The 25243-nt window shown below is 45.8% G+C and overlaps 1 protein-coding gene across 1 annotated transcript in view; it reads left to right on the top strand.

Moving 5' to 3' along the window:
• Positions 1–25243, top strand: part of LOC138505078 (mucin-5B-like) — a 2064041-nt gene that overhangs the window by 444827 nt on the left and 1593971 nt on the right. Inside the window, exon 14 of the mRNA XM_069625397.1 lies at positions 19939–19973. Within this exon, the coding sequence (XP_069481498.1) occupies positions 19939–19973 (35 nt within the window). The remainder of the gene's footprint in view (positions 1–19938; positions 19974–25243) is intronic.

Here is a 25243-nt window from a genome sequence, read left to right as displayed (position 1 = left end):
TTGAGGCCCACACTACAAAGAGCATACATTTGGTTCAAGGAAACCCTAACACAGTAGTTATACAAATATAGTTATTTATTATATATGCACTAAGACTGTAGAAAACAACCATGTAAGTACTATCCACACAGTAAAATCACAGTACAGTCAAAGCGGAATAAAAGGTATCAGACTTTAAATCAAAGATGTAACAGTGACACAAAAGTTAGGAAAACTACTGATACCAATAAGCAAACTTAGATTATTTCTTGCAACTTTAGCTAACTCTTTCTTAATCATTCTGCAAAAGTCCAACTATACTTAATGAGTCACAAAGAGTCAAGGGGGAACTGGGGTTCCAGTGGCCAAGGGCTGAGGAAGAAGGAAGTAAACCAACAGAATAAATCTGTGAGGATGTCTTCAGGTTTGCAGGTAGGTAATAGTTTTAGCAATTTTAGAGCCCAATGGGTCGTTCACCCCATAGGGACTCAGGTTGCCCTGGAAGGGGCTGCAAGTAACAGCTTAACTGCAGCCCTCCAAGAACACCTGAGCAACGCAACAAGGCCAAGGTATGTACCTAGGCTTAGAACAGCACCTTATCACTGAAGAACTTGATGCAGAAGGTTGGTCCCCAAGGTGAGGCAACAGTTGTCCCTGGTTCAGGTTTCTTGGCCTGGATGGCTGAAAAAGGAACTTTAGAGCGAACAGACGGATGCACTTGAGCAATGGGATGCCCAGCAATGGATCTTCGTGGCACTGGTGCAATGCAGCATGTTGCATGACCAGCAAGCGATGGTCGTCATCCAGAAAACTTTTATTTGGTTCTCGGTCCTCGACTTAGCTGAAGGGACTTCAAGGAGTGGAGAAGTGTCACTGCAGGCCGAGAAGGATGCCTACAAGGTTTCAGCTGGATCCGCACTTCACACAAGGTTGCACTGAAAAATGACACAGGTCCTAGGGTATTGGAAGCTTGCAGCCGAGAAGGTCTCAGCTCTTCAGCGGATGTCGCAAAATGTAGGTGGTCTTCAGACTGGTTGCACCCACCCGTCTATGGGAGGAAGTCATCGTTAAGAGATCTTCCCTGTCGCTCAGAATTAGGGATCGGGTCTTCAGCAGTCACTCAATGGCTCTGGTGTTACTTAGAAGCTGCTGGGACGTCCTTCTTTGAATTTCTCTTTGGATCGTCAATCCAGTGGTCTACTGATGTTCAGCTCCATGACCCTCACCTTTTATGCAGCTGAACTGGCTAAACCCACAAATCACCAGACAATCCACGCATGCAAATCTGGGTTGTGGCTGTCCAGGGTTATAGCCAGCCTCCCAGTGTAAGCTGGTTCCAGGCAGGCACAATGCAGGACAAAGACCATGGGAGTTTTGGGTACCTCCCCTAGTTCCTGTCTTTTCAGGCACTCTGAGAACCTTGGTGGGCTTTCCAAGGGAAGCCTGACAAAGACAAAAGACCCATTGAGACCTCCCCCACTCGGGAACATAGAAGAAGGCTCAAGTAACTATAAGTCATCATGAAACATCATGAAACACTTGGCTATAGGCATGTTATAAATGCCATACCATATCATATCATAGCAGGTCCTAAAAAAAGTAAAGCCTTCCTTTTAGGCAAGTGGTGACCCATGTGTCCCTGCTGCAGCTGCAAAGACAGACTGCAGCAGTAGTCCACAAAAAGTAGTGCAAGAACGTACACTGACACCAGCCAGACATATGAACTTGCAACAGTAACTAAAAGTTACTCTAATAGTGAAAAAAGCGAGACAATGTTTTCCCTTAGCACTCAACCCGTGACAACTGTGTCATGTCCTCTCCTGGGGTAAGCTGGCTTGTGGCCTGCATTTTGGCAGCAAAGCGCCATCTGCACTCTCTAGATCCCGTCCATTCCTTCCCCCAGCCTCCTCCTCGCCCCACACCTACCCACAGGAGCCGTGATTGGTCCACCAGGAACAAGCAACATCTGTCTTCGCAACACAGGACAATTTCTCTATGCTCCCAGTGCCTGTGAAAACCACTCCGACATGGCCACTCTTGGGGTAAGCTGACTTGCGGCCTGCACTTTGGCAGAAAAGTGCCATCCAGGTTCTCTAGATCCCTGCACTCCTTTCCCCAGCCTTCTGGCCATCCCACATTCTGCCACAGGAGACCTGATTGGTCCACCAAGACCAGGAAACACTCTTACCTGCGACCCCCAAGCAGCCTTGCCCAGACAGTCATTGGCTAAGGGCCAGAGGCAAAGGGCAGCTCCCCACGGGGACACAGGGAAGCTCCCATCCCAGTTGTTCCCTGTTCCCCCATGGACGCTGGATGAAGCATCCTGCAGTGACATCTAATGTAACGCTGATACGGGCGGTGAGCACAGCCATTACTGTGCTCAATTAAAACCCTGCCAGTTCTACATTATCGCGATTATTATAATACCAGTGTGAATGCCACCTGTTAACCCCACAGCTAGCACAATAGAATTATTTGGGTGATATCTGTGTGCCACCCTTAGCTGTATTTTGGGGAAGAGAATGTACTGCATTTAGAAGGTTTGTTGGGGTTGGAAAATGTGTCACACTTTGATGGATTTTTGGGGTTAGGAAATGTATTGCATTCAGAAGGTTTGTTGGGATTGGGAAATGTGTGTTACACTTGGATGGACTATTGGGGTTAGGAAATGTATTGCATTTAGAGGGTTTTCTGGGGTTGGAAAGTGTGTCACACATGGACAATTGGGTTAGGAAATGTATTGCATTCAGAAGGTTTTCTGGGGTTGGGAAACATGTTGCGCTTAAATGGACTAATGGGATTATTTATTATATTGATTTATTGGACATTTGAATGGCGCTTTTACAAAAGTGTTTCCAGGATTCCAGGCGCTACAAGATGGGAGGGTGGTAGGACAAAGGAGGAAAGTAGAATAACAAATGACTGTTACATTGGCCTTGTGACAATCCTACCATGCAAGTGCAAGACAAGGTGGTAAGTGCACGGCGGGGGGAGAGGGAGAAGTGCAGGAGTGGGGTGCCCAAAGGGAGGGGGTGGGCAAGTGCTGGGTGGGCCAGGACTGCAAGTGCTGGGGAGGGAGAGGGGGAAGGGAGGATGAGTGCGGTGGACAGGGTGGGCCAGGTGAAGGGCTATCCCAGGGAAGGGGGCCCGAAGGCAAGTGCTGGTGAGGGATACTGTGGGGACTGGTAGAGGGTGGTCTGGTCCCTGTGTGACTATGAAGTCGCAGCAGCAGAAGGGAAGATTAGCAAGGAAGGGGGAGAGGGAAGGAAGAGGAAAAAAGGAAAGTCTTGAGAAGTTTCTGGAACTTATAAAGATCTGGCTCAAGCCTGAGTGGGGCAGGGAGGCTTTGCCAGAGGGAGGAACCCACAGAGGAAAGGGACCTACCTCCCACTCTGCTTGGTGAAACATTTGACCTGCAGAGAGTTGGAGCCAGAGGACAGAAGGACTCTGGCAGGGAGGTATTTGGGGAGGGAAAGCTGGATGTAGAGATCCAGGACCCCAGTCAGCATTGTGGATGATGGCGAGGGTCTTGAATTTGATCTTTGCGGTCACAGGAGCCAGTTGCGAGATTTTAGTGCTAGAGAGATGCATTCCCTGGGCTTGAGGCCAAGGAAAGTCTTGCAGTCCTTTTCTGGATTAGTTGAAGGGAGCAAAGGGAGGAAAGAGGTAAATTGAGGAAGAGGCTTTTGCAGTAGTCCAGACGAGAGAGAACCAGGGCTCTGGAAACATTGAGATTCAAGGTGTGGAAAGGTAGAATGCCCCGAAGAGGTGGAGCTGAAAGTTGGACTTCAGGACTTTAAGAAATGTATTGTATTTAGATGGTTTGTTGAAGTTGGGAAACTTGTCACACTTAGATTGATTTTTGGGGGTTGGAAAGGTGTCACACTTAGATTAATTTTTGAGGGTAGGAAATGTATTGGTCTTAGATCGATCTTGGTGTAGGAAATGTCATTACACTTAGATGGATTTGTGAGGGTTAGGAAATAATATTGCCCTTAGAAGACGGTACATGCAGGTCTACACGTGTGTTGCACTTGGAGCAAAGTGTGTAGGTTATCACATGCACTCCACTTGAATATCTGAAGACTAGCACATGTATTACACTCAGAAGATCTGTGTAGGTCAGCACCCCTTTGCGCTCAGAATCTTGTGAAGGTCAGCCTATTTGCCACTCTTAGAACTGTGAAGATTAGCTCATGCTTACACTTGGTGGTAATTGTCTCTGCTAGCACATGCAGGGCACTTAGTAGAAATGTAACTGTGTCTAGTAGTTGTTTGCACCTGAAGAACGTTGAAGGCTAGGAACTTGGGAAGCACATAAATTAACAGTGGGTTGAATAACTGTCAGACTGTCTCCTGCACTTAAACAGTCAGGAACTCGAGACCACTAGGTGGTGCGGGACAAGATGGCTGCCTGAATATGCAGCTCCCACTCCCTCCAGCACTTTTGAGAGGAGATCGAGCATCCATACCTGCAGGATCCGTGAGCAGAGACAACCGCTCAAAGCAAGAAGGTCTGGGGCACCCGTAGGTGCAAAATAAGAGATAACCGCCCGCGGAACGAGCACTAACGCAGAGGGGCCCTCCCCCAGGGGTGACGGCGTAGCCAGGACCACGCTTGGCGATGCAGAAGGCCTGGAGCAACTCGACTACCTCAAGTGGAGGCGACCTGAAGCGAAGCATCCTGTAGCAGCATTACTGGGCAATGCGGGTGGCTTCCCCGCCCGAGTCGCGCTCCCCCTTAAAGGCGCCAAACAAGGGTGCCTGAGGAGGAGCCCGGCCGGAGCTTCTTACGGCGAGTTCCAGCTGAGAGACCCGGGCGAGCCTGCAAAGCTTCCCGCATGGTGTCCATCTGCGGAGGGACACATCGAAGTGCGGGAGTACGTCTGACCACCAGTACTGCTCCTGTGGTGAGGTGAAGGAGGACTGCCTGGAGATTCCCCAGGGGCAGCCGAACGGAGACGCGCCCTCCCGCGCCCAGACTGCACAGCGCTGACTGATCCAGCGGCAAGAAGGTGAGCATCAGGTGCAGAGGCCTGAAGGAGAGGGTAAGCTGGGACACCCCCCACATACACCCGACCGGGAGAAAGAAGGCACAGGAACCTCACGTGGGGGTCCGCACCCTGGAGACCGGCAACCCTGGGGCTGGGCAGCAGTGCTACAGCTGAGCAGATGGCTCGCCCGAGGAGGAGCCCGTAGCAGAGAGGCCCCATGGGCCCATGCAGCAAAGGCGGAGTACCTGAAGGGGCTGTGGCTGCGGCGTTCCGTGATGTGTTGCTCATCACCCAGGCTGCACAATGTGAGGGAAGCCTGCAGCAGTGGGGACACCGATGGAGGTAGGGAGAACATTGGAAGAGTCAGATAGGAGTGATAAGCAGAGACATCCCCATGGGTCCTCCCCACCACGAGAAATGCACAAAATTGTAGGTTGTGTACACAGGAAACAACACACAATACCCTGAGACATTGGATCCGCGAGTGGGGCCTCATCTGGCTGCAATGGGGAGGCCACCGCTCCCACTGGCAGGAGCGTGCAGGAGAAAGAACTGGCAACAGGGTGGGCGAAGTTTATGTAAAGGGGTGAATCCGAGTGAGAAGATGAGTGGGAACATAAAAAGGCTAATACTGACGCAGACAAGAAGGTATGTGATTACAGCCCAGTCCTCCTCACGCAAACAGGTCGGGGGGAAACGGGAATCCTAAAGACACTGAAGCAAGGGGCCGCTTGGAGCGTGAGCAGTGCTTGAATCTAGAGCCCGGACATAGAAGAAGCAAATAGAACTCAAGCCACTGTGAAGTGCTGAAGTGTCCAGTGGTCACTCTCTGTCCACCAATCCCGCACCCAAAGCGGGTAATTACAGACAACGCCAAGTGGGGGAAAACTGCTGTTAATTGCCAACCTCCACATTACTGCCCGTTGAAGGTCCATAGCCCCAGTGAAGCTACACTGCCCAGAGTTCTGTGCCAGTGAGAGGTAACAAAGAACGATCACTCAGGGCCCACTGAAAACGGGGTAAAAGAAGAGGACGCATGTGCTAAATAACCCAGGGTGGCGTACAAACCTAGGAGACTGCAGTGCAACCACAGAAGAAAGAGAGAAGCAAGGACAAGAGGACACACTGAGTGGGAAGGAAGTGGGGGGTGCACCAAAGTCAGAACCCAAAGCAACAAGACAAGCACGCAGGGACGCAGATCACAATGGCTACAGGAGTTGACCTCTCCCAATTCTCGACTAAAGTGGATATAGGACACATCCTGACAGAGATTAAAGCCCCGAGAGGGGATATCCAGGCATCGCTACCAGACTTGACGGGCAGAGTATCCGCAGTTGAAGGCAAGGTTGGAACATTACCAATTCAATGCCGATATGGTAGAGATGCGTCTAGACGTGAGAATGATGGAGATGGACCTACGTGAAGAAGAAATGAGGTTACATATTGATGACCTTGAAAATAAGGAGAGAAGAAACAATACTTGGCCAGAAGGAGTCGGACAGAGAGACGCCAAGAAAAGCCGAAGGTACAGGAGCTGATTCATCAGCTCTTCGCAGCAGAAGGGGGCAGGTTGGTGCAGTTGAAAAGGGCCCACAGGGGCGAAAAACCTACGGGAACGGCCCCTGCTCCATTGTGGTCAAGTTCTTAAGTTATAGAGACAGACAAGGGGTCTTAAACAGAGCTAAGCAACAACAGGAAATTGAATTTGAAGGCTCTAAAGTTTCTGTGTACCAGGACCTCTCCAATTTTACACTTGCAAGGAGAAGAGGCTGCAGTCCGCTTACGACCTGGCTCCGCGAGAGGGAGATCCGCTACAGATGGGGTTACCCATTCTCACTGGAGTTTGAGGCCGAAGGAGTTGAATATAGGTTGATATCGATCGAGGAGGCTACAAGTTGACATTGATTGAGGAGGCCGAGCAAGCCCTGAAAAACCTTGCGTCATACACGGACATCAAGTGAGGGGTCCACAAGGCCCACAGGACTCTGCCTCAGGTGAAAGCATACTCGACCAGCGCCGGGACCACATAGAAGGAGGAGAGCCCAGACGGGGCGGAAATTCATGAGGCTCAACGGCCCTTTGCCGAGAAAAGAACCAGCGCCTCAAGAGAAGAAAGAAGACTGAGATGGAGCGTATGCGAGCGGCAAAGCAATAAGTAATGAAGCCTGGGTGGATGCTCAGGTGAACATGGAATAAATGCTGGAGGGAGGCTGTTCTAACCTCTCCACAGTGGCCCCCGGTGAGAAAGGGGGCGTCTTACACTTCATCATTTGTGCCTCCATGTTGGAGGGATTCATTTTTGGGGAAGTTATATGGTTTAATAGCAAGTTTAAGAGAACAACCAGTACCAAAAGGGCTGATTCAAAAATGTCACGTGAGCCCCCCCGCCACCCCGGGAGGGAAAGGACAAAAACCTGGAGGCGACTCCAGTCCCTCGTCACAAGATGGCAGGAGTGAAAGCTGGAATTAGCTAAGGGGGACAAAGTGGTTAAGAAGGGCCTGAGGGTTGGCACCCTAAATGTAAAAGGGTTAAACTCCCTGACCAAAAGGTCGTTAGTAGTCAGAGAATTTCGGAAGGCATCCATGGACATCTTATTCCTGGCAAAGACCAGACTTGTGCAGGGGGAGGAGCGGGAGCTGAGAGGAGGAGGAGTGGGTAAGGTGCACTGGGCTTCCGGACCCCTGAAAAAGGGAGGCGTGGGAATACTCCTCCACCAACATTGTCGGATTCAAGAGTGTGGAACCACTAATCTGCTGGAGGGCAGATTGCTAATAGTAGAGGGAACACTGGATGGTGCAAGAGTGCTATTGGCTGCAATATATGCCCCTAATCAGGGACAGGAGCGGTTTATAAGGGAAGCACTAGACAAAATACATGAGCGGGAAGCTGACCTGTATATTGTTGGAGGGGACTTCAACACCTGGGTGAATGAAACATGGGTCAGAAAGCCTAGGGAGGGAGGTTTGTATAAGGGAGAGAACAGATGGGATCATCTTGGACGGGCAATGGAACGGTATGAGCTGGTAGATGTGAATCCGCAGAAACACCCGGGGGAAGAAGGATACACGTTCCACTCTCCCCCACACAAAACTTATACGAGAATTGATTATATCCTTCTCAACTAGATAGCAGGGCTTGAGACTGGTGGAAAATACTATAAGACGTGGGCTGGTCAGACCATGATATGGTGATGTGCACCATTGAAATCTGAGGGTTATATAGACCAAGGGGCATGTGGCGCTTTAACGATTCGCTTTGGAACGACCCCATTTTCTCTGACTGCCTGGCCGATGGAATAGTGGAATACTTGAAGTAAATGACACGGGTGAAGTGAGCGTGTAAACGGTATGGGAAGCAGGGAAGGCCACCTGGAAGGGTATATTGATCAGAGAGGGGGCAAGGAAGAAGAGGGAGAGGGGCCTAGTGGTATACGAGCAGCTTCGTAAGGAGATAGCAGAAGGGGAGGAGGAGATGCATGCTGGGAAAGGTGACACAGAGGGACTTAGGGAGAAGATAATGGCAAAGAGGGCTGAGTTGAGGGCTTTGGATACGGACGCAACGTTATGGAAGCTGAGATATTTTAAACAAAAATACTACGAAAAGGGCGATAAGGCGGATGCACTCCTGGCGGCTAGACCTCGATCACAGAGAGGAGAGAGGTGGGTCCCAAAACCGGAGGGTTCTGTAGCGGAGGAGGGAGACAGGCATGCACTGAGTGCTATAGCAGAAGGATTTGCTCAGTACTATGAAACGCTATATGCTACCAAGGCAGGAGAAAGGGAGGATGAAGTTGGGAGGTACCTGAGCGATGTGCATATGAATAGACTCACACCCCTAGAGATGGAACACTTGGATAGTCCGATTACGGAGGAGGCGGTCCTGAATGCAATATCCCGCCTTCCTCGTGGGAAAGCCCCGGGAGCGGATGGATTTACGATAGGGTTCTACAAAAGATACTCAGGGACCGTGCCGCAACACCTGGTCAAATTATATAATCACATCCTGGAGACAGGGAAGGCTCCAGCATAGTTTAGTAAGGCCCTGATTTCTGTTATCCCCAATCAAGGCCGAGACACATCCCTCAGCTCCTCATACTGCCCAATCTCCCTCTTAAATGTGGACGAAAAGATTTTCACCCGCATTTTGGCGACGAGATTTGAAGAGAAATTACTGCGCCTAATACATCCCGATCAAATGGGGTTCATAGCGGGAAGGCAGGGGCCGGATGCAATCAGGAAGACAATTGATCTAATGGAACATGTTGGGAAACACCCAGATGAACATGCACTTCTCAGCTTAGATGCCGAGAAGGGGTTTGATAGGGTGGAGTGGGCATTTCTCTTTGGGGTGCTGCAGAAAATAGGGGTAGGAGAGAGGATGTAGAGAGCAATTAGGGCGGTTTACACGGATCTGACAGCCAGGGTAATGGTTAACGTGGTCACATTGCGCGAGATCCACCTGACGAGAGGCACCAGGCAGGGTTGTCCCTTCTCACCCCTATTGTTTGCCCTGGCCATGGAGCCCCTGGGGGAGAGGATAAGGCGGGATAATGGGATTGGGGGAATTGCAGTGGGACAGCAGATGTATAAAATGAGCATGTATGCAGATGACATTCTTATGTATCTCTCAGACATAGGAGGCTCTTTACAAAGAGCGCTTCAGGTTATGGGTGAATACAGAAAAGTGTCAGGCTTTAAGATATATATTGACAAATCGACCCTCCTTCCCCTGGGTAAGGGCACACCAGAACAACTGTTGAAGTGGTCAGGCCTGGGGATACCGATTGAAAGGGATTGTATAAGGTACCTAGGGGTGCGAATACTATGGAGGTTGGATAGCATTTACGAATGCAAGTTCCCCACACTTTTGCACAGACTAGTAGTTGAAATGGAGAAATGGGAGAAACTTACAATTTCCTGGCTTGGGCTGCTAAACGCGCTTAAAATGGTGATCCTTCCTCGAATACTATACCAAGCGCTTCCAATTGACATACCGGGGATGCACTTTGAGGAATTAAAGAAGAAAATGCTTAGGTTTCTCTGGCAAGGGTGTAAGCAAAGGGTAGCTTGTAAACTATTGATCCACCCGAAGGAAAAGGAAGGGGTGGGACTACCTGAAATGGAACGTACTACAGAGCAGCCCAGTTCAGGGCCCTGGTCCCTCATCTGTGGATGGATAAGGATAAGCAGTGGGTAGGGATAGAAAATCACTGATTCCGTCCGGTTACCCTAGGGGAGTGGTTGTGGGCACCGAGGAAGGCAATGCCGAAAAGAATCCACTTGCACAAAATCCTAGGCCTGTTACTGATGTTGTGGAGAGATATTAAAGAGATGAACGGGGTCACGATGTGGCCCTCCCCGTTGAGCCACATATGGGCGCCACCCATACGGGATGCCATACCAGACCATGGATGCTTCCAGGACTGGTTTCAAGCAGGTCTAGATAGAGTAGGGCAGGTTCTCAAGAAGGATGAATTTGTGGTTATAGCAGATCTGGAGGCTGCTCTAGGGATGAGCAAATAATCTGTCTTTAAGTACTTGCGACTAAACGGGGCGCTAATGTCAGAAAGATGGAAGGAGAATTTGCAGAGGGATCTGACACGCACAGAGCGAGTATTAGACACAGCGAAGAGCACTAGGGGTCTTATTTCAAGGCTGTGCTAGGCACTACTGGAGGCTAGAAGGGATGATGTATCTATGCTCAAGGGAAGATGGGAAAGGGACATGGGGAGGGAGATAGATCCGGATTTATGGAAGACGCTCTGCCTTAACGCACACCGAGCGTCGGTAGCCTGCCAATATAAGCTGCACGGGCTTAAGATGCTATACAGGTGGCAATGGGACCCGGCAAGGTTGGGGAAAATATTTCCGGGGGCAGACCCCCACTGCTGGAGGAAATGTGGTCACATAGCAGATTATTGGCATGTATGATGGAATTGTGATAAAGTGCAACAGTATTGGAAAGAAGTGTTGGGGTGGATAAGGGCCTGGATGGGGTGGAAAGGAGGATGGACCCACTACTGGTGCTGTTTAGAACCGAAAATTTGGAGGGGAACTGGGAGAAATTACCACATATGCCGCACTATCTTCTGCTGGCAGCGAGGGCATGTCTGGCAAGTGCATGGAAAAGGGACAGCCTCCCAAGTGAAAAAGAGTGAGCAGCTAAGGCACTAGACTTATATGGATGGAGGATCTAACTAGACTGATACACAATCGATCACCCACCAGGGCTATGGAATGGGCCCCATTCCTGGAGAAATACGACCCAGAACAATTACAAGAGGAAGGGGAGGCTGAACCAAAGCGTGGCGGGTTGGTATGAACGTTGTTGGAACAAGAAGCCAACCCAGTCGGAGGTGAGTATGCACTGTAGAGCATGAACTGAACGGAGGTGAATCGGAAGGGGTCCAGAGTTAGAAGAAATGTGGGTGCCTCTGCCCAGGCCCTCAAACGTCAGGCCACCATTGTAGAATCAGGAACGGAGATCCCGGAGGGACTGAAAGAGAGACTGCCCTAGTATAGCCGGAACACAGTTTAGGATAAGGATGGGGGTGGGGGTTTATAATAGGATGGGAGCAGGGACAAAAGTTAAAAATCTGGTTGGTATCTAGTAATATGGAGATGTTTGCAGGCTTCCTTCATTGTGCTCTAAAGGTGCTGATGCCAATAAAATTGAATCTGAAAAAAAACAGTCATGGACTGGTAAACCATTATTAAACCCTCTCCGGGTATTCATTCCACCCTTACATCTATAGCATATTATAACACACGAGAACAGTTTTTAACACATATAAGTACATATTCAATTTTTATCGGATTCAATCTTCTAATCCGCTACCACTGTTCCTAGATAGAAGCACATCCCGTCCCTGTCAGGGGGTGCTATCCCTAGGTTGTTGGTGGAGTACCGCCGATCCAACAGCAAAGAGAGAGATAACTATCCCTATTAACACAACCCAATTTATCATATGTGGTACAGAATTTCAAATGTAAAACCATATACAATAACCTGCACTAACATGAGAGAGATTAATATAGTCTAATCTCATAACACTCTGGACATTCCAAAGGGGAGTATTTATTTTGGTTCAAAGTCCTTTTTATTCACCCACAGTGCAATATTTACAGTAAATTTGTGGTAGGGGCAAACTGTTGACTAAAATACTGTGCACAGTCACAGCTTCAACACTATTTGTGAGCGACTCACCATTACAGCCCCTCAGCCGGTATTCATTTGTTAGTCAAGCAAAAAAGTTGGATCCATATCTATTTGTGAATATCGACACTGGAAAAGGTTGATCGGTTTCGATGACTCAATTTGTTGGGGTCATCATCTTCAGGACCAATAATTTGTATAGCTTTGTCAGTCGCTGTAATCCATCATTCAAGATCTGGCAGCCATTCCATAACCTTAGGTCCCAAGTAAGTGTGTGTCTTGCTTCACAGAGCAGTACCAGTTGCTCACGATGGATTCATTCCGTGTCCTTCTGATGTGGTGTGTGAATAGGTTGACTCCGACTTTTCCAGTGTCGATATCCACAGATAGATGTGGATACGACTTTTTTTACTAACAAATGAATACCGGCCGAAAGGGCTTGCATAGTGAGGCTCTCACAAATAGTGTTGGAGCTGTGACAGTGCACAGTAGTTTAGTCCACAGTTAGCCCCTACCACACATTTACTGTACTTATTCCACTATGGGTGAATAAAAAGAACTTTGCCCCGAAATAAATACTCCCCTTTGGAATGTCCAGAGTGTTTTGAGATGAGACTATATTAATCTCTCTCGTGTTAGTCTGGACTATTGCATATGGTTTTAAATTTGACATTGTGTACCACATATAATAGATTGGGTTGTGTTTATGGTACAAGGTCCTTTCATTGTGGGATGTTTTTTTGCTGTTTTTTTACTGCAAATGTTTAAATGAAAAAACCCATTTAATTTTTTAGGGGGGTTAGACAATTATATATATTGGGTGTGGGTGTTTGGGAATACATAACAAATTCAAGTGAATGAGGTTGTTGGGGCGGAACCCCCAAAAATATATTTTTTTTACATTTGATGGGTTTTTTCATCAAATAAATCACAGTAAATCCCCCACTCCCCCCCTCCCACCCCCCGATCCACCCAAAAAATGATCCTGCAATGAAATTACATGGAACCGTGTTTATAGGGATAATTACTTCTTTCCGGTTAGATAGGCGGTACACCACCCACAACCTAGGGATAACGCCCCCTGACGGGGACAGGGTGTGCTACTATCTAGGGACAGTGGTAGCAGATTACGGGATTGAATCCGATAAAAATTGTATATATACTTAGAAAGGCTGTCACCTGTACTGCACTAAGAAGACCAGTGTTATTTAGACAGTTATGAGGGTCGCCAGTGTGTTGTATTAGATTGACCTGGGAGTGCACATTTCTGCTCCACCTCTAATGTTAGCCCTCCCTTTACGCTCAAAGATCTACGCTAGTAACCCTTCCATCTCACTTAAAGATCCTTAATTACCCATGGTATCCTGACATCACAGTTAGCAGATGGCCACTGGTAGCATTTACAGAACTTGGGAGATATTACTAGGACTTTAAAGGTAACCTGTCTATGGCGCTTAATGAATCCTTGTTCCTAGACCCTATGGTAGCCTGCCTGACACGCATAGAAGATGTGCTAGGACAGCCAGTCTATTGACTTCGCTTAAAAGACTTGAGGGCAGTCTCTCCTTAGTGTCTAGTAGAATCTACAAGGGTAGCTGTTTTTTTCCCCATAGGTGATCTGACACAGCGGCATCAAAGACATGCTCCAGCTGAGCTCTAGGTACACATAAATGCACCACTTTGGTGGACATCTGCAGCAGGTACGGCTACTTATCCACACACATTAGAATGCAGCTACGACCTAAGACAATTCCTGTCTAGCTGGACACTAAACGTTTTTAAGCCTACTTACACCAGACCTGCCTCAACACCTCTGACATTGGATACATCAACAACCTATGACAAACAACTAGTGTTTTGCATTCACACACACTTGTGACCTTCCTGCAGCACCCACACACATGCCTGAGATCTTGGGTTGCTTACTGGAGCCTAGCCAGCCCATCAATCTCATCCTACTGCTGCCCCTTCTGATCCACTCCCCACCCTCCTTATTCCGAAAGATTTACCCTCTTCTCATTCCTTACTTAACCTCCTTCTTCAATATCTGTCTCTCCTCTGCTACCTTCCCTTCCGCCTTCAACCACGCTACTATCATCCCTATTTTGAAGAAACCTTCTGCTAACCCCCATGTTGCATCCAACTTCCGTTCACTCTCACTTCTTCCATTCTTCTCTAAATGACACAAACACTTAGTCTATTCTCAGCTCTCTGCTTTTGTTGCTAACCTTTCTCTTCTTCCCCCCTCTCAATCTGGCTTCCGCCCTAAACACTCTTCTGAGACCACTCTCACTTATGTTCTCAACTCCCTCCTCACTGCTTGCTACTCTTAGCAATCCTCAGTCCTCATCCTCCTCGACTCTTGACTGCTCTGCTGCCTTTGATACTTTTGGTTTCAAAGGTTCTGTCCTCAACTGGCTCTCCTCTTACCTTTCCTACCACTCTTTTGCTGTCTCCTGGGGCGGTCGTACCTCCTCTACTCTTCCCTTGGACTAGTGTACCCCAAGGCTCTGTTCTTGGCACTTTCTTGTTCTCTCTTTACACCTCCCTTCTCGCCCCTGTTAACTCCTCCTTTGAACTTTCTCACCATTTCTACACTGATAACACCCAGCTGTTCCTTTCCTTCTCTTCCTTCACTCCTGACTGCCACCTGAATCTCTCTTCCTGTCTTACTGCCATTAAAAACTAGATGTCATCCCACTTTCTCTTTCTCAACACCGATAAGACTAAAGTCTTATTCTCCCCCTCCAAGACTCTTCCTCCTCCCTCTCCCCCTCATTTCATTCATCCCCCCCTCTAATCTTCCTTTTTCTGCCCATGCTCGTAATCTAGGTATTTACTTTGACTCCTCCCTCTCCTTTACCTACCATATTTCTCTTACCTCTCGCGCATGTCGCTACCACCTTTTAAATATTGGCAAAGTCCTCTCTGCTCTCACCTTCCATGCCACTATCCTCCCTCATCTTCTCTCGTATTTTCTACTGTTCTTCTCTCCTCTTTGGACTCCCTGCTTCCCATCTTGCCCCCCTCAAATCTCTCTACCACTCTGCCATCCGTACCCTCTATCTTCTCCCTCCTCACGGCTCCATCTCCTCTTCGCTTTCTTACCTTGGCTGGTTCTCCTTTCACTCCCAACTTAAATTTCACTTCCTCTGTCTTATCTTTAAATCTCTTCACGATCTTGCTCCCCCATATCTCTCCTCTCTTCTTTCATTCTACACTCCCTCCCGCTCTCTCCGATCTGCCGCTCTCTTCCTACTCTCTGTTCCCTGCCCCCATGTGCCTCCTCTCATTTCTGTTCCTTTCAGCTCCTTGCCCCCTACACTGGAACTCTGCTCCATCCCCACCTATTCCCCCTTCCGTACTTCCTTGAAATCTCTTCTTCTCCACTCCCCACCCTAGTACTCCTATCACCTCCTTTCACCTTCCTCTTTCTTCCCTCATTCCCTCCCCTTCTTACCGTTCTCTTCCTGCTCCATTTCCTCGTATGTTTCCTCCCCTCCTCTCGCATCTTCATTCTATTTCTCTTCCTGTCTCTCTCTTCCTTCCCCTTCTTCACCCCCCTCTCGTTTATCTTCATAGGCAAATTGTTCTACTTACCATTTTACTGGTTTGATTCATGTTTTGTATTTTGCTTCTACTGTTTGCTCTTCAATGTGTTCTTGAAGTTATAATGTAAAGCGCTTTGGCGTAAAGCGCTATGTAAACATAATAAAATACAAAATACAAAATCTAATCCCTAATCTGTACCGAATGCACACATATTGGGAGGCTTTGAGAATGTTCCCATAACTGGACGTTGGTCACTGAGGGCCTTTCACCCACACATATTTTGAGACTACACTAATGGTAAAGGTGCTATATAAATGATGATTACAATTACAATGACTACAATTGACTATATTCTCATTAAACACGAAGACTGGTTGAAAGTTATACGGTTTGAAGCTGTAGATAGAAAAGAAAGTGATATCAATCATCTGCATTTGTTATTGGACCGTAATTCTGGTTCGACGCACGCACCAAGGACAGGATCGCTAGTGTAGTGACATGTCACGGCCAAAGAAAGAGGATTAGATGCGACCATATAGACTCTGGGCAGACTATACCCATGCTATATGAGCAGTTTGTCCTGAACTTTGAGGCAACATAGGTTAACCGGGCCTCAGGAAACCAAGGAGGCATTTGCTCAATTTTTGATCAGGCACTGCAGTCTATTGGGCCATATTTCACCAAATCACCAAAGGCGATATCAAGAAAGGTGATAAAGAAGGAGAGTTGGTTTGACAGTGATTGCAGGGAGGCAAAGATCGCAATAGTAAAATTAATCAAAATTCCTGGACTGTGTTCAACAGAAAAACTACGAGTGGCTAGATATAATTATAAAAAGTTGATAAAATCAAAGAAAACAGAATCAAGGAAGAAATGGTACATCTTGTTGGAAGAAGTTGAAAACAGGAATACGACATCTTTCTGGAAAATAATTCAGACTGGTACAGATTTGAGGCTTGCATCCCAGAGAATGAATGGTTTAAGCACTTTCCGAGATTTTATAAGAAACAGAGAGCAGCCTTTGTATCAGTATAATAGGAGGCTTTTGTGCCAGTCCTGAGTGCAGAAGTGGCTGAACCATTGGTGTTCACACAAAATGAAATCAGGGCCGAGATGCATTCACATAGATCAGAGAAGGCTCTGGGCCTGGATGGCATTCCCGTTGAGTTGCTTAAAGATGAACCAGAGATATGGGTCTCATATTTCACAAATTCCTTCAATGTAATTTGCTCATAGGGTAAAATTCCCGGATCCTGGAAATCGGCAACTATAGTCCCGATAAACAAGAAGAGAGGCACAGATAAACCTAAAAATGATTGACCTACCTCCCTGTTAGATATCACAGGGAAAATATTGGAGAAATTGTTGCTGACACGACTAGAGAAGTGTGTCGAAAATAAGACATAATGAACTTAGAAGCAGGCTCTCAAAGGGGCATATTTTGATCAGGGTTTTAGGCCATTTCTTATTCATTCAGAAGTATGTAGTGTAAAAAAAAACCAGAATGTGTATATTGCATTTGTTGATTTAAAGATAGCGTTTGACGGGGTCCCTAAATTGGAATTACTGCACTCCCTCATGAGACAAAATATTCCTCTCGTATTTACATCAGCCATTTTTTGGCTGTAGACTGCCAACACTGCAACAGTCAGATGAGGTTTAGGGGAGGAAACTACAACACTTTTTTTTATAAAAGGGACAAAGACAGGGCTATGTATTAGCACCAACCCTTTTTTGTATTTATATTATTGAAATTGCTTGTGATATACTGAACCTAGATAATGATACTCCAGCGCTTAATTTTGAGAGGATCCCCATTTTGTTGTTTGCAGATGACACAGCCTTGTCTCTAAAACAATAAGTTATCTGAAGAAACAAATGGAGAAGTTCTTGTCCTGTTGCTCACAAATGGGATTAGATCTCAATATCAAGAAAACAAAAGTAATGAGATGCTCAACAAAGAGAAGTGGTAACAAAAAGATGAATATTGAGATCAAGGGAAAACTCATTGAAGGTTGCTTGTGATTGAACTGAATTTATGCGGGTATTCCCATATCTCGCTCTTTCAAAAATGTGAGAATCGTTGTCCTGTGCTTGCCAAAATCAGATCCAAACTTAATTATTCATCTCAAACTCAATTGTCAGACCATAGACAAATTACTGAAAGTGAACGCTCTGTTTTTCTGGCTACGGCTCTGGTTGAATACAACTCTAGTTAAACATAAGGAGGCCTTGCTGGACATACTAAACCTTCCAAATAGTGGCTCTGTTACATGGTTAAGACATGTAAAGGCCATTCCCCTAGCCCTGGGAGTGTGCCACATGGTTCACTCTGCCAAATCAGACGAATATACCCTCAAAGGCATTGTTAAAAAAGCATTTAGCTGATTTGATGGTATAGGAGACTGTGAATATTTGTAGACTTAGTAGCCACACTATATTTTACCTGTGCAGAAAAGACATAGGCCAGTATGAATTATATTCAAATGAGATTAACAACTCACACACTTTAAAAAAAAAACACAGAATGGATATTTTACCACTGGCAACATTGACCAGTACCTGGAAAGTTAACTCTTTTCAAATGTGTCATTTTTGACCGGTTTTTCAAAGAAACTGTCCAACACTTCCTGTTTATATGCTCACACTATGCAACATTCAGGCCAAGAAATCTGAAACATTGTCTAAAAAATCATGATGTAAGAGACCTCCATACTGCAGAATGTGAAAGGTTTCCCCCCAGCTCACCTGAGTTCTCTTCTTGTGGCGTTCCGCGGAGGACTCCTTCTCCCGGCTGGACCGGGACTTCTATAAGTGCGCGCGAGTCGAGTCTGACTCCAGCGCGAGCGTTCAAAGTTCCAGGAAGTCGCGTGTTCCAGGACGTCCAGGAAGAGGATCGAAGAAAGGTAAGAGATACTGGAAACAGGGGAAAAGGGAAGAAAGAATAAGGGAGTTGGCCAGGAATTTGGAAGGGTAACGCCGAGCAGCACACACACATCGAGACACTACCTAGAGATAGCGTTGAGACGCGCGGAGGCGCAGGGGCGTGGCCCATTTATAGAACGTGCCGTGTCCGACGTACAGGCTAGTACGGAACACGGCACTGGGCACGGCCATGTTGAAAGTATCAAGGAGCACACTCTCCGTCTGGACCAGGACCAGGAAGACCAGAAGGGGCTATGTCCATGGTTCATGACACAGAAAGGCTTTGAGAGAGAGCCATGCCTATTGACATGGTATTTGAAGTAACTCAATACTTAGCCCAAGATTGGAAATGAAGAGAAAGGTGTATTACTGAAATCAAGGGAATTTTATATGAGACGAACACTTAGCATAAGTTGATGATATCATGATAATGACATGGCATGTTGTTTAGCCTTATGTCATTTTTATATTGATTGCGTTTTCCATAATGTTATTTTTGAATATTTTTAGTTGTGTATTTGTATCTGTTTGATTTGTTATGATATTGTATAATCATGCTTTTATGACAAATGTTGTTGAAATAAAGCGAAGTAAGTTATTATCTAGCTAAATGTGAATCCTAGCCCACTGCGTGTGTTCCTACCATATGATGCAGTTCCTGTCCAAGGAAAGTTGTACCTGGGCAAATGACAGCAGTAGTTGACATATGGTGATAGTACATGGGGCTATGACTCCAGTACCTAGCATACAGCATATGCAAATAGCTATGTGATTGGAATACCTGTCAAACTTTTATTAACTAGGCACATGATGGAAATGCAGGCTGTATAATGACAATACCTGCCATATGATCTGGGATTTTGGAGATATCATTGCAAAAAAGGCTCCTAAATCATCACCTATTTAGCTGTTCACCTTGCTGACCTTCTGCTCGCCCTTCACCAGGATCCCTGGCATGATGGTGCCATGTGCCATGATGCCCTCTCTAGTAATTAGCTGAGCCCATATCCTCTAGCTGATCCTTGTGTCCCACTCTCCAAACACCCGGCCTTCATCCCTACTCGTTGGTCCTGTTTCTTCCCACCCAACAACTCACAAAGCACCCATTCTCCTGCAGCTGAGGCTGACTCTCTACTGAACTGAGCACATCCATGGCCGTTCTACAGAGCACAACACAGAAAGCATAGGAGGCACATTAAGGCTATCAGATATATTGTAAAAACATTGTCCTAGGCCCTAGGTGACAGTGCTTTGTGAAGTCTTAACCACAACTGCATATAAGACAAAACGTTCCAAATCATGTTCTGACATTTTCTTTATTTCTCTTTACAGCATTTGCAGCTACGGGAACATAACTTGCAAACGAGGTAGGACTGCAACAATATATTAATATACTTTAATTGAAATCAGATTTGTGTGGTGGTTTGGTTATCTTGCTGTTGGAAGGGATGAACCATTATCCATAAGCACAACATGGTGTAATGAACTCCATCTGGGCCTATAGCATGTCCTTTCCAAGAAGGCCATGTCATACTTATAAGAAGATTAAATAAAAGATTATGAAGTTGTGGTTTCCTATTATCCATGTAAGGGGTGTTTTTAGTAATTTTCATCCAGCTGTCAGTTTTTCACACATTTAAATTAGTGCATGCTTCATTCCAGTGCCCTGCTATGAGGAAATAAAAGAATACAATTACACTTTAATAGGTTCTAGGCGTTGGAATATTTCACTAATCACTCTTTTTCCTTGCAAATTGGGTCTCTGTTGTCTGTCAGTTCCTTCTCCAATTATGGAGATGTTTTTGAAACTTCTTTATTAATGTTAGTGCTCATTTTCACTCGTGTCTGCTATCTTGAGGAACACTCCCTTGCTGACCCTCGTCAATCTGGATTCCGGGCCAAACACTCTACTGATAGACAGGTCAATAAAAAAAGGAATGCAATATTTGCAAACTATATACCTGTGGGTTTGGACAACACCAAATCCCAATATAAATAAATCGTCTGCGCCAATAAACCACCTCGACACAGCCTGCAAAAATAGAAAATAATTATTGTTCTATATCAAAAATAATTTGTACACTAATTAATTAATCAACATAAAACCAAGGAGCACACACATCAAGGTGATCCGAAAGAAAAAAACTAAATCTTAATCAATCTCAATTTTGAACGGAGAGAGGAAAAAAGACACAAAATCCATTCATCATGTTTTCAAGGTTTGAATCTCTATAGACAAAGCGAGATGGACACACTTAAACAAGAAAAAGTTTAGATTCATAGGTAGACAAAACCTAGTGTGGATGTAGTGTGAATGGCTCCAAGTTGTCCACATAAAATAAAAGGAAGGATAGAGGAGAAGTTTCATAAAACCTGCTTTATCAGACAGTTGTTTGCAACTAAATTGAGGCAAAGTGATAAAGAAATGTTATCACAAAGTTATACTCTTAACATTTTGCGTAGACACAAATGGTTGTAGTTTCCATTCAGCAATGTGATATTCAACACCAATTTTTCCGTCTTGTAATAATGTGAAGAACTAAGCAAGAAGAATTTTAGAGTTCTTTGTTTATAACTCAGGGACTTTTTTGTTTCCATTCACAAAAATGGCAATGTCCATTCTGTTTTTTAAGGAGGAACCCCCATTGGGTCTGCCTACCCGAGCAGGGGAGTACAACGGTTGTGAACAAGTGGGCTAAGGTGGAGTACAATTACTTGTTTAGGTTGTATCAAGAAAAACCACCAGTTTCCCCTTGCTGTTGTTGCGTTTCGGTGGCAGGTATTAACAAGTGAAGCCACCTTCGTCAGAGCAGAATTAGAGGACCCTGTGAAGAGAAAGCGGGTCTGAGTGAATATTTGCGTGGGCTGTGTATAGGTGGTGACACATGAAAAGAAGACAAGAATAAACCAATAAAGAAGAATATAGCTACAATTGGGGTTTCGGGCAATTAAAGGGACCCCACTTAGACATGCTATGATTCTTACCGTGAGGGGAGTGCTAAAAACCTAGAAATGGATGCTGGTTCCCTGTGGAGCGGCAGTGGACCGGAACAAAACATCACCCGTCGTGGGGGAATCCATCTGGTGTTTCAGCTTCCTGGTTTATGTGTATTCATAGACCTATAGGGCATCCCTGCAGATAGTTAATGAAAGGTAAGGAGAAATGTGCAGAAACTATGTGTTATTAGTGACTGAACCAGTACTGTTTGTGTGAGGTCTAGCATTCAACAAGATTTATTAAGATTTATTTTTTTTTATTTTTTTTTATTGCATATAATCAACTTGTGATTTTTACAAAGACGAATGTTGTGAATTGTGGAATTGGGAATTTATCTTCATATAGTTAGAAGTAAACGCACTAAAAGAGGAGATGGTGATGAGAAAGTGATGAAAAATGAAGAGAAGGAGAACATGATTATTCTATTTGTTACTTACTTTCTTCCCTCTTTTATGTTGGACTTTCCTTCACTTTATCAAATGCAATTGTCAGAAGTTTTGATGTCACAATAGACCATTTTGTCTTTTCACCCAACATTAGTCTATTCCACCAGATGTCTTCGTCTAAGACTGAGGTCGTCATCCCAAGAGGCGAAAAATAGGCGCTTCTTTCTTGACATAGTGCATCGCAATGTAGTAGCAGGTGCTTCAGGTTTTCCGGTTCCTTTACTGATTTACATAATCTGCATTCTATAGTCGATGACTGTAGTCTGATGTTAAGAATTTCAAGTGTTGGTATTAAATTTAGACAAGCTCTCAAGAGTGTCCGCATTATTTTTTTTTCCGGAAATTTCGAACAGTATGGCAGTGGTACTTTTAGTCGATTAAAAGTTGGAGGCAAATGCACGGACAGTTTGTTTGCTTGGGCCTTGTCAACTGTATTAATCCAATCCATGAGATCCATTTTTCGTTTTATTCTCTGGGGATTTCCGATCAATTTGTCTTCTGTGCAGGCTGTATCATCTAATTTTGCTTTTTGTTTTTGGGATCATTTTTTTTAGATGTTAAGATGGCCAGTTGCAAGCTCTTCTGCTATCAATTTGAATAATGGAAGGGTTTCCGGCATGATGATTTTTCTATAGATTTGCATTGCGTTCTTGTCAACTGCAGCTAGCAGAGATTGCAGCCCTAACTCGCATCTGATATTTGCAATAGCGGCTTTATTAAGATTTATTAAAGTGAACTGACCGGGTAAAACTTGCCTGGATTCAGCTCATCTTAAAGGAGGAAAACTGGAAAGTCCTCATAGCTGCTGGCGGCGTTTGCCTAGGCACAAAAAGCTAATTATTTTCTAGGGGCTGGTCGAGTCCATACACCCTCTAGTTGTTCCCAGTTGAATCTGTGCGGGAGATGTAAATAGAAAAGAAGCCGTAATGAGGCTCTTTGCAGACAAAAGAGTGAGTTCACTGTTGTCTCGCGTGTATGAATTGACAAAATGGCTTTTCGTTTGCAGCTGACACGTGTTTCGACCAATGGTCGTCTTCAAGGCAACGCTTGCTACGTTTCAAAATTCAAGGTTGGTGTTCTCAATTCCTCAAACAGTCAATAATTAGATGGGAAAGAGAATATCTGTTCGTCTGTTGCAGGTGCGAGCAAAATGGACGAGGCACAAGGCACCTGCCAGAGATAGAAGTTCCCACCTAATGAGGCAAATATAGAAATAACCGTGATAGACAGACAAATATTCTCTTTCCCATCTATATATTGCTGGTTTGAGGAATTGAACACACCAACCTAAAATTTTGAAACGTACCAAGCATTGCCTTCAGGACGACCTTTGGTCAAAACACATGTCGGCTGCAAACAAAAGCCTATTATATGCCTCTTGAAGCCTTTGGTCGGCTTCCGGGTTATGCGTGGTGCTGCAGTCTTGACTTTCTATATTACTGTACAAATATTACCTAGCCAGTGCGCACCCACTAGCGTTTCTACCCCAACTCTCTTATACTTCTTGGTGTACCCATGTACTCTTTTGCTCCCCTCAGCAAAGTCCTCAACTTTGCTATATGTGCTTTTTTCAACCTACTCAGATACCCCATCTATACCTACCATCACTACACTGAATGGCTATCCCTGGAAAATAGATCTCTGTTTAAATTTCTGCTATTCATCTATAAATTCATCCATGGTCTTGTCCCCCACTACCTAACTGAATCCATCTCATTATACTCTCCCTCTCAAACTCTTTGATTATCGACTCTTCACAACCTATCAATCACCTACCTCTGTTTCTCTTCCTGCTTTCACTTCTTTTCCCAACTTTCCCCACTCCATGTGAATGCTCTTCCCTGGCCCTCAAAGCCCTCTCATCAGTGGCACTCTTTAAAACAAGGCTCAAAAGCAATGGAAGGCGCATCCCAACTCCTCCAACCTATTATTCAAACTAACCGCCCAACCCACCTCTCCATTCCACCCTCAGACTACTCTATTTAATGTTTTAATATATAAATAGTGGCCTCAGGCTCCCAATGTTAAACATTTTTTAATCTCCTCCAGTCGCTGTGCCTGGTTTATGATCCTATTCTTACCCCTTCACCACTTAGGACATTTCATTCAATACAACAATGCTCCAATGCACTTGGGACTCTATGGGAATTGCATTTTACAGCCGCTGGTAAAATCTTACGAGGCAGCAACCTGCCAGTAGCACCGGCAGCGTTACTGCTGGACTCGTAATGGAGCCCCTTGTCACTGCTTGTTCTTTCTCACTCAATGATGTGGCATTGATGATCGAATTCCAGAGGTCATAGTTAATGCAAACTTGATGGCCAAAACCAAAGCTTGACCTAAACATTCTTTTGAATGGATTGTGTCCTCCAACGTATTTAACATCTTTGACATGTAATGTCCACAGCTGTGTACTTCAGAAACTTTTTCGGCAGAGGGTGTCCTGCGTCAATGGCATTGGGTCAATGTCCCTTGAAGGCTTCCATCGAGGGCAACGTCACCGGATTTTATAAATAGGACGCACGGCGCCCGTAGCCTCAGTTCCATTTTTTCTGCAAACGTGTTTGCATTGGAGACTCGGCGCACCGTGCGTATTCCTCGTAAATATGTCTTATTCTTTGACCCCTCCGACTCCGCGGTCTGGCTTTAAGACTTGCCGGTACAGCAAGTCTAAGATGTCGATTACGGACCTGCATTACATTTGTTTGTGGTGCCTGGGCGAGAGTCAGGACACCAATGACTGTTCCAAATGCCAGTAGCTGACTGCTAAGGCCTTGCGGGAGCGTAAGGGGAAGCTCCAGGTAGGTAGGGGTTCTAAACCCAGTAAGTCTCGTAAAACTTCGAAGGGGATGTCCACTGACGTTTCAAAGGGTGACTCTCTGCGTCGGAAGGAGTCCTGGGGATCTCGGTCCCGGAGTGGTTCCTGCCATTCGTCCTCCTCGTCTCGGCATTCCAGGAAGCGCCATCACTGGTTGCCTTCACCGTCCTACTCGGAGGATGTCACCGCAAGGAAAGTGGCTTGTCCGACTAAGTCCTCGACTCCGGAGGAATAGGCAGCCTTCAGGGAGCAGATGCTGGCGATTTTCCAATCCCAGGGCACAGTTCCGTTGGCGCATTCGGAAGAAGCAGGCAAGAAACGGTCTTGATCTGTGGCTCGTGCGCCTTCGGGCTCGGGTCCTCTGCGCGATTCTCA

Source organism: Ambystoma mexicanum, chromosome 11, assembly GCF_040938575.1.
Source record: "Ambystoma mexicanum isolate Mex_15411 chromosome 11, UKY_AmexF1_1, whole genome shotgun sequence".
Lineage (NCBI taxonomy): Eukaryota > Metazoa > Chordata > Amphibia > Caudata > Ambystomatidae > Ambystoma > Ambystoma mexicanum.
The sequence above is the reverse complement of the archived record's forward strand: the minus strand, read 5'-3'. Positions and strand labels throughout refer to the sequence as shown.